This window comes from Aquarana catesbeiana, linkage group LG01 (genome assembly GCF_042186555.1).
Source record: "Aquarana catesbeiana isolate 2022-GZ linkage group LG01, ASM4218655v1, whole genome shotgun sequence".
In the NCBI taxonomy this organism is placed as follows: Eukaryota; Metazoa; Chordata; class Amphibia; order Anura; family Ranidae; genus Aquarana; species Aquarana catesbeiana.
This window is the reverse complement of record NC_133324.1, coordinates 479,981,152-479,996,062: the sequence shown is the minus strand read 5'-3', so window position 1 is coordinate 479,996,062 and position 14,911 is coordinate 479,981,152. Positions and strand designations below refer to the sequence as shown.

Below are 14,911 nucleotides of genomic sequence, written 5' to 3'. Positions count from 1 at the left end.
GGCTATCCTCCTTGCGTGTGGACCATAAGGATGGAAAAGCAAGCCCGGTGGCTGTGGCAAAAGGGGAAGACGACAACGGTGAGTCAAAAATCCCCAATCCCAGCCAGATGGCTTCTGGGCATTTGAGATAATCTCCCCTGGGGTCTGGATTCAAATAGCCCAGAAGCTTTTGCTAAAGACACCAGCCACAGCTCCCTCCTACATCAGAGATGCTGTATGGTGGACAAGTGGTGCAGAGGAGCGAGTGTGCCTAAACCACCTCAGATGGGAAAGAGGTAGGTAAGGCATTTTTTCCCCTTCCACCTGTATTTACTGAGTGGTGCAGTGCAGGACCTGGGGTCTCCATAACAAAATAGCCCAGAAGCTACTGCTAAAAACCACCAGCCACAGCTTCCTCTTATAGCAGAGACACTGTGGTTATCACAACAGTAGGTTGCCAGCCTCTCCCTACATACCCGGTTGTGGTACATTAGTAGGGGTGAATACAGCAAAGAGGGTGACCTGGTAGAACAAAGAGTTCCTTACTGGCCAGGTATACCACTGAACAAGTTATTAATGGTGCAATGGTTGAAGGATTCAGGAGTAAACTCCCTTGCTCAGCAGGTGCACTAGGTTATCTGGCCCTATTAGCCCAGCTGCTAGGAATCTGCTTAAAGTTGCTCCAAGATACTTAAAAGCTGACCTAGCTTTCAACAATGTGGCAGGGACCAAGCTTCTGTGTGGCACAGTAGGGGTTCCCTTGTGACAGATCCTCCTTTTGGGGGTTGCTTGCTATGGGTAACTTTTCATAAGCTCCAACCTCCCACTCCACTCTTACATTGTGGTTATATTTTAATGCAGGGGGTAAGAAAAACCTTTTTGTTGGTTTGGGCTACAGTCCACTCAGTGACAGATCTAAAAGTGATTTATCATAAATCGTTTTTCCTATATCCTTTGATTTAAGGATTTTTCTGTGCAAACATATGCAAGAGCTAGATGGCTATATGATTGCTTCTTTAAGGGCTGCAGGTGGCTATTTACCTCCAGGCTAAATTGGTAACCACCCTTTTTAGAGGTCTTATATTGGTCTCTAGGGCTGGGCTCACTGAGACTTTAGTTACTGATCAGCCCCACCCGTGTATGAGCTGGCTAGCGTTTGCTCAATCTATGGAGGTAAGGTAGGACAACAGCTACTATAGTAAGGTGTCCAACCATTTTAGGATTGGTTCCTTCACTGGTGGTGAAGGATTAGTATCTACAGCCCAGGCTATGCCTATGAAATAATTTGCTCCTGTTTGGTTATTTCATAAAGGGATACACCATGACTCCTTCTTGGCTGCTCACCAGTAGACCTCAGTAGTGAAGGTTTGTCCTTGCTGGGGTGTTTGGTGGCACAACTAAAGTACACGTTGAGATTTGTAACATCTCTGCTGAAGCTTGTTGGGTGTCCTTTATATCCTAAAGGTACTGCTTTGTTTGGCTACAGATCAGAAAATACAACAGGGAAGGTGGTCTGTACTTTCTGGTTTTGTGCCGCACGCCAGAAACGCACATCATTGAGTCTGGTGATGACATTTCTGCTCATAATTGTTATATTGCTGCACATCAGACCTACACAAGATTGGGGTCTGTCTGTGGGGTTTTTGTGTCCTGTATTACTGCCTTATTGGTTGCTTGTCAGAAAGGCAGCAGGAAAGATTGATGGCAGGCGTAGTACATATACTGCCTTTGGTAATCGGTACAGCACCACAAGGTGGCGTCGTGCTGATTCAGACAGTGCTATTAACGGCAATAGCTGCCGATTTTAGGCATGCGATTTGACATGTGAGTCGCATGCCAAATCGCTTCAATATGGATGTGCTATCTCTATTCAGAATTGTTAGATTGTTGCACATTAGAGATATACACGATTGAAGTTTGTCTGTGGGTCCTGTATTACTGCCTTATTGGTTGCTTATCAGAAAGGTAGCAGTAAAGATGGATGGTCCTGATTTTGTTGGAAAATACAAATTGAACCTGTGCCATGGGTAGTACACATACTGCCATTGGTAATCGGTGCAGCACCACAAAGTGACGTGCTGATTCAGACAGCGCTATTAACAGCAATGGCTGCCGATTTTAGGCATGCGATTTTGACATGTTGAGTTGCATGCCAAATCACTTCAATATGGATGTGCTATCTCTATTCAGAACTGTTATATTATTGCACATCAGAGATATACAAGATTGAGGTCTGTCTGTGGGTCCTGTATTACTGCCTTATTGGTTGCTTATCAGAAAGGCAGCAGTGATGACAGATGGTCCTGATTTTGTTGGAAAATACAAAATTGAACCTGTGCCAGGGGTAGTACACATACTGCCATTGGTAATCAGTGCAGCACCACAAAGTGGCCCGGGCTGATTCAGACAGTGCTATTAACGGCAATGGCTGCCAATTTTAGGCATGCGATTTGACATGTTGAGTCACATGCCAAATCACTTGAATATGGATGTGCTATCTCTATTCAAGATTGTTGTTGCACATCAGACACATACAAATTTGAAGGTTTACTGCCTTATTGGCTGCATATCAGAAAGGACACAACAGTGAAGGTTGTTTGTCTTTTTCTGATTTGTTTTTGCTGCTCAGCAGGGAGACACATTGAGGGTAATGACATCTCTGCTCAGTATTGGTATATGCTACACATCAGACATACACAAAGATTGAACATTGTTTGTGTCCTGTATGTCCTATATTTACTGACTTATCGTCCGTATATCAGAAAGGCACAGCAGTAAGTGGTGTTTCTCATTGATCTTCCTTGCTGTTTCTTAGGTATACACAGTAGGGGGTTGTTGGCTGCACTCCTCCAGGGAGCCACAGCATGGGGACCCCTTGTTTGTTCGACCCGAAAACTGCTTTTCCTGCGACCTGTGTAATCTTGAGGTCTGTGGTTCCGTAAGCAGGGACTGCTGGATACGCTGCGACCTGGAGTCGCACAGTTACGAATGATACCCTTTGGAAGCCATAGTATGACTTCTCATGCGTCTTGCAGTCCCAAGTGGCAGGTTGGGTCGCACGGGTGTGGGAACCCTAAGCTTATCTGTCCCTTCTGGTTCAGGTTTTGCAATGCTGCAGGAATACTCATTGTGGAGTTATTGCCTTATTTTGCAGTAGACCAGAAAGATCGCAGCTGTAAAGGCTGTCTGTTGTTTGTTTGTTTTTATGTTGCTGCACAGCAGAAGTACTCAACATTGAAGCTTGTTGGTGCTTTCTGTTTCATATTGCCTTACCTTATGGCACTTCAGAAAAACACAATGCTGTAGGTTGCTTGTGTTCTTTCTCTGTTGGTTCTATGTAACTGCACTACAGAACTGCATAACAGGAAGGATTGTCTTATAACTGTACTTGGTGGTTCGTCATAAATACGCAACATAGAAGTTTGGGTCTTTCTGTCTTCTCTTTATAGCCTTGTTTTGCTGTACATCAGTAAAACACCACTGTAAAAGGGGGTTCCCGTCCTTTCTGTATTTACCAGTTATGACCTAGCTAGCTGCACTTCAGAAATGCGCAGCATTTAAGGTGTGTTTGTGTCTTAATGCTTACATATTGGCCGCACATCAGAAAACCAGACTGTGAGGTTCAGATTTGGGTCTCTTCCCATATTTGATATTTTGGTTTAGCTAGTCACACAACATTGATGTCTATGCTTGTGTCCTTTCTGTCTAAATCTATTGTGCTATGTCCACAATCTATGATTTTTTTTATTTGTGATATTAATACATGTATCACCTTTTTGTATTTCAGCCTTCTCTTCCGTGAAAGGGCCAGGAGTTCTGGTGCAGATGTCACATGTCAGAAAGCCTCGACCCCTTACATTCAGGGATGCCAGAGCCATTTCCTAGGGTTGAAGCCCAGTAGAGTTATGGGTCACTGGAGGAAGGCGATAATGAATCGCCCTGTAATAAGAACTTGGGAAGTTCGGTTCAGAGGAGTTTTATGGCCTGAAGATAAAGTATAAACATGTATACCCGACCAAATAGGTTACAGCTCGGTGCATGGCCTTCATTTTGCCCTTCTAGCAAAACTATATGTAGCTATATGTACTATATGTGAGTGTTCTTCTCCTGCTATAGATGTTAATCTCCTGAGTAGGCTCTCAGGCGTAAGTAAAACTATAGATTGGGCATGCCTTAAACCCAGGGATTAAGTTTTTGTTAATCTATTTCCCTTAAGTAGGTTTCCCTTCAGTCTTTGCTGACGTAAAGCTAAAAATGAACAAAAAGGGGTTGTCTGTCAGGGGCCCCCCTTTTTTGGCAGTTTTATTTCCCTGGACAGGGTTGTGTTAAGACAGGCCCCCTTATGGATCAATGTAGTGTCCTTGTCTTACAACACAGGTCTCCGATTAATCTTTGTAGTGGTTCTAAACAGCACCTATAGGCAGAATAGGCCATTGTTGGTAGATGTGTGACAGGCAACATTGATAACCTACAAGTTTAACATGTTTTCTGATTCCATCTTTAAGAGCCCACTCCACCTAGATCCTGCATCCGAAACAGAGAAGGCAGGGACACCGGTGGAGTAGACCGGCAGATCAGCCGCATGATCCAGCTAAGATACCTTCATCAAGCATATGGAGTAAAGGTAAAGCTTACTGCAGAACCGAGGTTCGCCAAGAGTCTTGCAGTGGTCCCACCCTAAGGTAGGCCTGAGGTACTTGATTATCCTCTCAGGTGTGCCGTCCTGGAAGATGACTTGAGAAAAGTACTAGTTACTTACCGGTAACTGTCTTTCTGGGAAATCTTCCAGGACGGCAGGCCTACTTCCCACCCGTTGGAGGAGGGAAAATTTTAGAACACTAGAAGGTGAGTGCCTATGAGGAATGATTTCCCTTGTGAACCAGGTTCAGGAGTTACTTCTCTACAAACTGAGGATCAGGGGGAAGGGTGTGGACTTAAAACAGCTGTTGATTGATTGTGTTTCCTGTGGGGAGGAGCCTCTCATCTCTCAGGTGTGCCGTCCTGGAAGATTTCCCAGAAAGACAGTTACCGGTAAGTAACTAGTACTTTTTGTCCTTTTTTCCAGACCCGGGAATCAAAGGAAACAGAACAGAAGAGACCTTGTACCTCTCAAAGGGGCCGAGGGAAGTCTGGGGTGTTTCGTCCCCCCAATCAACCCGCTAAAACCCAGTGATGGTCTCCATACTGTGTGGGGGGGGGGAGGCTTCAGTCCTTTCTTCCGCAGTAGGAGGGGGCGACGTCCAGTGCGTTTGTTCTCAAGGTGATTACGGAGGGATACGCACTGGAGTTCTCAGAAAGCCCATCATCCCGTTTTTATGTAACACGGCTCCCCAGAGATCAGGAGAAGTCGGTGGCAATGACATCACTCTTGCAGGAGTTCCTGCAAAAAGTAATGATACCAGTACCCCAGCGAGAGGAAGAACTAGGGCATTATTCTCATCTTTTTTCTAGTAAGAAAGCCATTGGGGAAATTCAGGTTAATACTGAATTTAAAGATATTAAACAGGTCTATCCGGTACAAAAAATTTCGGATGGACACAATTTATTCTGTGAGGAAGCTCCTGCCAGCAGGGTGCTTTCTAGCCTCCATAGATTAGAGAGACTCATACCTGCATGTTCCCATAATACCGGAGTCACAGAAATATCTGCATCTGGCAATCAGAGCTGGGGGAGTGGTGTCACACTTTCAGTGCAGGACTCTCCCGTTCGGTCTCTCTGCTTCTCCAAGGATCTTCACAAAGATCATGGCAGAGGCATTGGCACCACTCAGGTTGGAAGGGGTATCTGTAGTACCTTACCTGGACGACCTTCTCTTGTTTGCCAGCTCAGAGAATCTTTTACGCAGGGACCTGAAAAGGGCACAGAGCCATTTAGAGAGCCTGGGCTGGATTTTGAACAAAGAAAAATCAAGCCTAATTCCCTCTCAAGTGACCATTTTCCTGGGCTATGTGATCGACTTGGTGCAGGAAAAGATTTTTCTCCCGGAGGAAAAGATAGTAAAAGTGCAGGCGGCAGTAAAGAGAGTGCAGACAAATCTGACTGTGTCAGTTCGAGCAGCCATGTCCACAATGGGGCTTACAGCCTCTATCCCAGCTGTCCAGTGGGCCCACCTCCATGCGAGAGACCTCCAACAGACAATCCTATAGAGTTGGGCCTACGGAGAGTCTCTGGAAAAAACAGATAAAGATCCCAACACCAGTAAAAAGAAAGCTGTGGTGGTGGAGGGATCAGACGAATTTGAGCAAGGGTTTGCTCTGGATTTTTCCCGCAGCAAAAGTTCTCACAACAAATGCGAGCTCCTGGGGGTGGGGTGCACATCTAGAGAACCAGTTGGCTCAGGGGTCCTGGTCAGTGGAGGAATCCAGGAGATCCTCAAACTGGAGGGAACTAAGGGCTATTTTTCTGGGGTTGTGGTCCTTCAGACAGACTATCAGAGGCCATTGCATCCAGATATTGTCGGACAACGCCACGGCGGTGGCTTATATTTCATGGCAGGGGGGCACAAGGAGCAGGTGTCTTCTAAACCTAGCCCTTCAGACTCTGACCTGGGCAGAGGACAAAGTGGCTTCACTAACAGCAATACATCTGAAGGCCAGCCTAAACCAAATAGTGGACTTTTTAAGCAGGAAAAGAGTACTAGAGTCCGACTGGAGTCTGAGTCAGGAGGTCTTTCAACGGATAGTAGACGGATGGGGAATTCCCCAGGTAGACCTTTTTGCATCAGATAAATGCCAAGGTTCCGTTCTACTATTCCCTGAACAGGCAGGACCAAGCAGAGGGTCTGGATGCACTGGCACATCGCTGGACCTTCCGTTTGTGTTACGCTTTTCCCCTATACAAATGATCCGTTAGTGCTCAGGAAGCTACAGGGAGAAAGGACGACTCTAATTTTGGTGGCCTTGTATTGGCCCAAGAGGCCTTGGTTTTCAGGCCTACTAAAATTGGCGGTAGAGCCTCATTGGTTACTTCCGGTCCAAAGGGACTTGCTGCCTCAGGGTCCTCTTCTGCATTCCAATGCAGGTCATCTCAACCTGGCAGCTTGGTTACTGAGGAGCAGATCCTGAGGAGTAAGGGTTTGTCCAATAATTTAATTTGTACCTTGCTAAATAGCAGAAAGAAGGTCACAAGGGCCATTTATTTTAAGACCTGGAAATGCTTTAATTTCTGGTGTGATTTGAAAAATTACTCACCAAAGGAGAACTTTTCTGTTCTGGAATTTTTACAAGACAGAATAGAAAAGGGTTTGGCAACAAGCCCCTTTAAAGTTCAGGTGGCTGCATTATTAGTTATTCTAGAGAGAAGGTCATCTCTAGACCCTTGGATCATCAGGTTTTTCAAGGCACTAGCTAGAGCTAGTCCAGTGCCTTTTAAGTGTTTTCCCAAATGGGATCTTTCAGTTGTTTTACAGGGTCTGACTAGAAGGCCCTTTGAACCACCAGAAGAGGCCACGATTAAAATGTGGTCTTTAAAACTAGCACTGCTGATAGCAGTCTCTTCAGCTAGAAGGGTCAGTGAGCTTCAGGCATTATCCATCATTGAGCCTTTCTTGACAATTTTCCCAGAGCGGGTAGTGCTGAGAACAGACCCGGGGTTTTTACCGAAGGTTGCTTCAGTCTTTCACAGAGCTCAAGCGATAATCCTACCAACGTTTTGTCCAAATCCAACAGGCCCTAAAAGAGAATTTCATAGTCTGGACGTAAAGAGATGCGTTTTACGCTATCTAGAGGTAACAAAGGAGTTTAAAAGATCCAATTCTCCTTTTTGTTTTATTTTCTAGGTCTTGTAAGGGTTACGGAGCTTCTAAAAGCACGATTGGTAGGTGGCTTCGGATGGCTTCCCACGAAGCTTATAGGGCTGCGGAAATAGAACCTCCCGCAGGGGTGGTGGCCCATTCAACTCGGGCTGGAGCTTCACCAGGACGAATTTGTAAAGCAGCCTCATGGACGAGTTATTCCACTTTCACTCGTCATAGGATGGACCTGCTCTCGGCAGCAGAGCAGTCGTTTGGCAGGAAGGTTTTGCAAGCGGTGGTCCCACCCTAAGAGTAAGTACTCATTTGTCATCTCCAAGTGCTGTCCTGAAAGACGAGGTGAGAAATCCTTAGTTAGACTTACCGGTAACTGTATTTCTACGAGTCTTTCAGGACAGGGCCAATGACCCTCCCTTGGGTTAAAAATGTTTTATAAAATGTTTATAAATGTTAATGTGTTGTGGTTGCTATGTTCTGCTTATATAATTTCAGCATGGCCGGAGGTACTCGGTAACAACTGAGGCCATGGTGGAAGTGTCCAGGCTTTAAAGGAATAACTGCAGTGTTTCCTGGGAAGTGGGTGGAGCTGCGCTCTCTCCAGGTGCTGTCCTGAAAGACCCGTTGAAATACCGTTACCGGTAAGTCTAACTAAGGTTTTTGAAATCGGTGCAGCGCCGCAGATGCGGCGTTGCACCGATTAGGACGGTGCCATTGACGGCAATTGCCGCCGATATGACATGTAAAATCGCATGTCATAACGCTCCAGTGTGAACCAGCTTCATGAGATGAAAAAAATAAAAATCATTGTTGGCCGCAACCACCGGATCGAATCCTTGACTCCTCAGCGTTCCCGGAAAACCATGTATGGTCACCGGTGAGCGGTGGGAGGGAGGAGCGACCCTCCCCCGGCTGTTTGTAAAAGTGACCCGGCAGCTAACCAGCCACTCGGATCACTTTTATAGGGTAGGGAATTGTCGGCTGAAAATATGGCTGACAGCTGCGGCCATAACCCTGGTGCATGGTGGCAAGTGGTTAAACTATTTTATGTAAAACTTTTTCTCCGTTTTTTTGTTTTGTGTAAAACCCAAGTAGACTATTCAAAAGGATTCATAGTATTTCCTTCACATGGTATTAAGTATACCTATATCTGGGTACAATAAAAGAAAATGATTGTAGATTTCTTTTGACTGAGAGTTTGAGAAAGATGGTTGTCCTTTTACATTGTTGTGTCAGGGTTCCACTGTTGTGTGAAATAAAGACAATTGTTTTAAATTAGCTGATACCATTTTAAGGCTACATGCACACGGACGTTTTTAAAAAACGGGCTGCAAAGCTAGTACAGACGCCAGGAAAAAAGCAGCGTTAAAAACGCGATTTCCCCCCCCCGGGTTTTGCATTGAATTCAATGCACGTTAAGCCGCGCTAGCTTTCAGCCGCGTTTCTCTGTCTCTATTCAAAAATCAATGGTTCCCTATGGGAGCCCATTGATTTGAATAGAGGTCGCACCAGAAGTCGGATCAAGAGGATCCGACTTGCGGTGCGACTTGTGTGCTGAGAATCTTGAAGGGGGAACCCCGTGAAAATTTTTTAAAAATTTGCGTGAGGTTCCCCCCAAGACAATAGCAGACCCTTCGGTCTGGTATGCATTTTAAGGGGAACCCCCACACCAAAAAAAGGCATAGTGGTTCTCCCAAGATCCATACCAGACCCTTATCCGGTAGGTCAGGAAAGGGTGGGCTAGGGAGCACCCCCCCTCCTGGGCCATATCAAGCCACATGCCCTCAACATGGGGGGGTTGGTGCTTTGGGGCAGGGGGGGGCCCTGTGCCCCCAACCCCAAAGCACCTTGTCCCCATGTTGATGAGGACAAGGCCTCTTCCCGACAACCCTGGCCGTTGGTTGTCGGGGTCTGTGGGCTGGGGGCCCCCTTTCATAAAAGGGCCCCCCACCCTATGTGAATGAGTATGGGGTACATCGTACCCCTACCCATTCACCTGGGGGGAAAAGTGTCAATAAAAAAACTCCAAAGGTTTTTAAACTAATTTATTAGGCAGCTCCGGGGGTCTCTTCCGACTTCTCTGCGCTCTCCGGCCTCTTCTCTAGCTGTCTTCTGCCGGGCTCCTCCGCTATCTTCTGCTCTTTTGCCGCTCTTTTGCTAGCAGTGGCCCGGTCTTCTCCATCATCTTCGTCCCTCTTCTTTCCTTCCGATGCTGACACAGCGCTCTCTCCCGCTGTAATGCCGTGTGTGCAGTGTGCAACGACTTTTATATAGGCATGGGGCGGGGTCACCGGGTGATGTCATCCGGTGACCCCACCCCCTTATGACGTCAGTCCCAGGACATGGTGGGACTGTGATGTCATAAGGGGTGGGGTCATCCGGATGACATCACCCGGTGACCCCGCCCCCATGCCTATATAAGTCATTGCACACCGCACACACGGCATTACCGCGGGAGAGAGCGTCGTGTCAACATCGGAAGAAAAGCGGGAAGAAAACGACGGAGAAGACCAGGCCACCGCTAGCAAAAGACCGGAAAAAGAGCAGAAGGTAGCGGAGGAGCCCAGCAGAAGAACTGGAGACGGGAGAAGAGGCTGGAGAGCATGGAGAAGTCGGAAGAGACCCCCTGAGCTGCCTAATAAATTACTTTAAAAACCTTTGGAGTGTGTTTTTTTTTTTTTTTTTTTTATTATTGACACTTTTTTCCCCCAGGTGAATGGGTAGGGGTATGATGTACCCCATACTCATTCACATAGGGTGGAGGGCCGGAATCTGGGGGCGCTCGCTAGCCCCCCCTTTCCTGACCTACTGGGCTGCGTGCTCCGATAAGGGTCTGGTATGAAGCCTTTTTTTTTTTTTTTGGTGTGGGGGTTCCCCTTAAGATCCATACCAGACCAAAGGGTCTGGTATCGTTTTGGGGGGGGGGGAACGACTCACGCAAATTTTTAAAAAATTTTCACGGGGTTCCCCATTCAAGATTCTCAGCACCCACAAGTCGCACCGCAAGTCGAATCCTCTTGATCCGACTTCTGGTGCGACCTCTATTCAAATCAATGGGCTCCCATAGGGAGCCATTGACTTTTGAATAGACAAACGCCGAATGAGGCTTAAGGCTTCATTCACACTAACGTGTTTTTTGATGCCTTTTGCATTTTGCAGAAATGCATGGGAATTTTTTAACATGGGTTCCTATGGAACATGTTCACATCAATGCATTTTTGTACCTCTGTGTTTTTGGAAAGGGTCAGGGACTTTTTTTCATGCAAAATGCAGCGTTTTGCATGTAATAGAATTCAATGGACCAGCATCAAAAACGCACAGTACCGTGTTTTTGCTGCGTTTTTGGCTTTTTTTTTTTTTTTTTTTTGGGTTTTTTTAGACTGTATACAGTCTAAAAAAAAAACTAAAAAAAACAAAACGCAAAAACACTGCTCAAAAACGCGGCAAGCACCACAAAAAACACTGCAGAAACGCTCAAAAGCAACATGCAAAGAGGTAAATAGAGCCTAACACAGCGTTAAGCCTCATTAATTCACGTTTAATACCTTTTGCCTGCGTCTGACGTTTTTACAGCTCTAGCGCTGGAGCATCAGAACGCACTGGTCCTGTGTTTTTTTGTTTTTTTTTTTGTTATGTTTTTTCTTCAGCTTAAAAACGGCTATGCCATTTACAGCTCAAAAACGCCATGGTGGGCATGAGGCCATAGACTAACGTGGAGAGGCGTTTTTAAGCTGCAAAAAACGCTCAAAGCGGCTGTAAAAATGTCTGTGTGCATGTAGCCTAAATCTTCAGATTACTGTAGTCTCTTTATTTTCCTAATGGCTTCCATTTTATCCTGTGGACTGAGTTGTTTTCTTCGCTAGAGCTTGGCATCAATCTTTTTCCGTGTAGTTATTTTCTGGATGCATATCTGTGTTGCATACATCTGATAATATATTTTTATTTCTAAATACTATTACAGGGTTTTTGTATGGCATCTAACAATGCCCGCATGTGCTGCCATTAACTGCACAAGCCGACAAACACGTGGATGTGGAAAGTCTTTTCACCGGTAAGAATGAGAGAAATTCAAAGTGTAGTTGTTTATGGGATTTGCCTAGATTGTGCTAAAAAAAAGCATGCTAGACACTCCATAGGGCCTAAAAGTAACTAGCTAAATTCATAGTTTGATGTTCTTACTCTTATGGCCACAAACGCATACAGTGCGTACGGAAAGTATTCACAGCACTTCACTTTTTCCACAGTTTGTTATGTTACAGCGGGGATCAGCGACCTGTAGATCGCAGTCTGGGCTTGCTGATCCGCCATTCCAGAGCATCAATCAGAGTGCAATGCAAAGGGACTGCTTGTAAAGTTGGAGCTGTAGTAGGGAACAAGATCCGCATAAGCGGATGCCTCCTCTGTAGTGCTGACTCCTGTCTCATGTGGAGTAGAGCTGCACAATTAATCGTTAAAAAATCGTGATCTCGATTCACCTCCCCTGACGATCTCTCCTGCTGAGTTTGACGATTCTTTCATATAAACAAGTGGAGAGATTATCTGCTCACTCAGCTGTCAAAAGAAAACATCCAGGCATTCTGCCAAGTTTAGAACTTGAAACATTGTATCTAACTTCCTTCTTAGATCAAAGGGATAGAACTTCTCTGTGTAAACAAATAACCTGGGCAATCTTAAAGTCTAAATCTTTTTCTGACACTTCTTTCTTAAGTTAAAATCAATATTTTTTGCTAAAAAAAATTACTTGGAACCCCCAAACATTAGAGATAAAATATATATATATATATATTTATTTATTTATTATAATAATTTATAATATGGAATAAAATGGCAATTGCTGCAATATTTTATGTCGCACTGTATTTGCCCAGCAGTCTTTCAAATGCAATTTTTTGGGAAAAAATACACTTCAATAAATAAAAAAGAAACAGTAAAGTTAGCGCAATTTTTTTTGTTTTAATGTGAAAGATGATGTTACGCCGCGAGAATCGTGAGAGAATCGTGATCTATCCTCTAAGCAAAAAAATTGTGATTCTCATTTTAGCCAGAATCGTGCAGCTCTAATGTGGAGTGATACCAACTGCACTCTTATCCCGGCTAGCAGTCTCCAGAATGGTGCCAGCAGCAAGAAAGATCTTCAGGACAGTGTGAAGCAATACAAAAAAGTATATGGCTGCTTTCACCCTGATGCACTGCAGTTTACCCACACCTGTAGCTGTAGTGTACCTGCAGCTTTTTCTGCAGGCTTGCTGTACTTAGCCATAGATTTCTATTACATCCTGCTGTTTTACCACCCCACAACTTTACGTGTAAACAAGCACTAAGGACTCATTCATAAGCGCATCAGCCACTGCTCCTCCTCTGAAAAGCGATCTGAGTGTGTGTTGACAGGTGGTGAGAAGGCAGTATGTTGCCTCCTCACCACCTGATCGTAACCCATGCTTGCAACATGGTAGTATGGAAATTAGAGGTTAATATTGGGTGTGAGGAGGCAACCCTGGGCGGCACTATGCCTGGTGATCTTTGATTTCTCCTGTGTTTTTCAGCTAGATCTCCACCTATAAGTTTGCCTACCCCTGTGTTACAGCCTTATTCTAAAATGGGATTCAATTCATTATTTTCCTCAAAATCCTACAAACAATACCCCATAATGACAATGTGTAAAAAGTTTGAAATCTTTGCAAATTTATTAAAAATAAAAAACTAAAAAAAAAAAACACGTACAGAAGTATTCACATCCTTTGCCATGGCACTCAAAATTGAGCTCAGGTGCATCCTGTTTCCACTGATCATCCTTGATGTTTATACAACTTGATTGGAGTCCACCAATGGTAAATTCCATTGATTGGACATGACTTGGAAAGGCACTCACCTGTCTATATAAGGTCCCATAGTTAACAATGCATGTCAGAACACAAACCCAGCCATGATGTCCAAGAAATTGTCCGTAGACCTCCGAGACAGGATTGTATCAAGGCACAGATCTGGGGAAGGGTACCGAAAAATTTCTGCAGCATTAAAGGACCGTGCAGCGTGGCAAAGAAGGGACTTGGCAAATCAAAATACCATCTTATGTTGTGTGTGTGTGTGCGCTGTACAGGCAGAGCTTAACTGGGCTTTCTGCAATAAACCCTTATCAAATGCATGTTACAGGTGTGAAGAGGCATTGGTTATAACTACAAAGTATAAACAAACCGATGTCCAAGTGTTATTTATCCACTCTTGAAAGTGGTGTGTCTTGGATCACTACTGGAAATCCCTTCAGGATTTAAAGTGATTGTAATCTTTTACATATACCCAGTGAAGTGACTGGCCTCAGGTAATATAGGAGGATTTGTTTAATCTCTGCATATCACTTGTACCTGTTTATCTGCAGTCTTCTTTTCTCTACATCTGTTCAAAGTCCAAAATTTTAAGGCTTGTCTGAGCAGTCAGAAAAAAGGGGACGGAAAGCTAAAATTACACACTGCAGAGCTGAATGAGGAGAGCTCTGAGAGCTGATTGGAAGGAAGAGATACCCCCTTCACACAGCACACAGGAACAGAGCTGAGGCTGTCCATCAGCTGAAGGTCCTTCCCCTGTCACTTTTTTTTGGTTTCAAGGAAAACTTGTCAGAAGTGGCTCATTTTGATAGCAGAGGAACAAAGCAGCAGACAGAAATTACATTTAGTGCTCTTAATTGAGACAAGTAGACACTATATAGGGATATTCTTTGTTCATATTTCATGTCTGAGGTTTACAACCACTTTAAATCTAATACAGCAACTCTAGGTCATGGTCTGTCTAGGCTGACACTTACAAACACGCAACCTCTAAATCTGCCTCTAACATGTTATATGTACCATTATGAATCTCGAAGATAAAATCTTATTCGATAGTTCTGCTATCAGTGACATGAAAATGAAGACACTGATTTTAAAAGATGGCTATCTTTGCAGATTTCCACATGGACGACCAGAGATTCTGAAAATATGGGTTATGAATATGAGGCGCAATACATTTAAACCTTCCTCCAAGGCAGTGCTGTGCTCAGATCACTTTGAAGAGTACTGTTTTGATCGAACTGGCCAGACAATTCGACTGAGGGTAGATGCTGTGCCAACAGTCTTTTCTTTTCCTGGGAAATCAAGAAAGGTAATTACTGTACTTACATGTGCTTAATAAATATGTAAAATGTATTACACTTCT

At 44.6% G+C, this 14,911-nt stretch overlaps 1 protein-coding gene across 3 annotated transcripts in view; it reads left to right on the top strand.

Moving 5' to 3' along the window:
- The window catches only part of LOC141102727 (THAP domain-containing protein 2-like), a 30,900-nt gene that overhangs the window by 6,105 nt on the left and 9,884 nt on the right, over positions 1-14,911 (top strand). For all 3 annotated transcript variants that reach the window (XR_012235193.1, XM_073591683.1, XM_073591691.1), the window contains exons 2-3: positions 11,688-11,777; positions 14,662-14,857. Coding sequence is in view for 2 of the 3 variants with exons in the window: in XM_073591683.1 (XP_073447784.1) it covers positions 11,710-11,777; positions 14,662-14,857 (264 nt within the window). In the remaining variant the exon portion in view is untranslated. The remainder of the gene's footprint in view (positions 1-11,687; positions 11,778-14,661; positions 14,858-14,911) is intronic.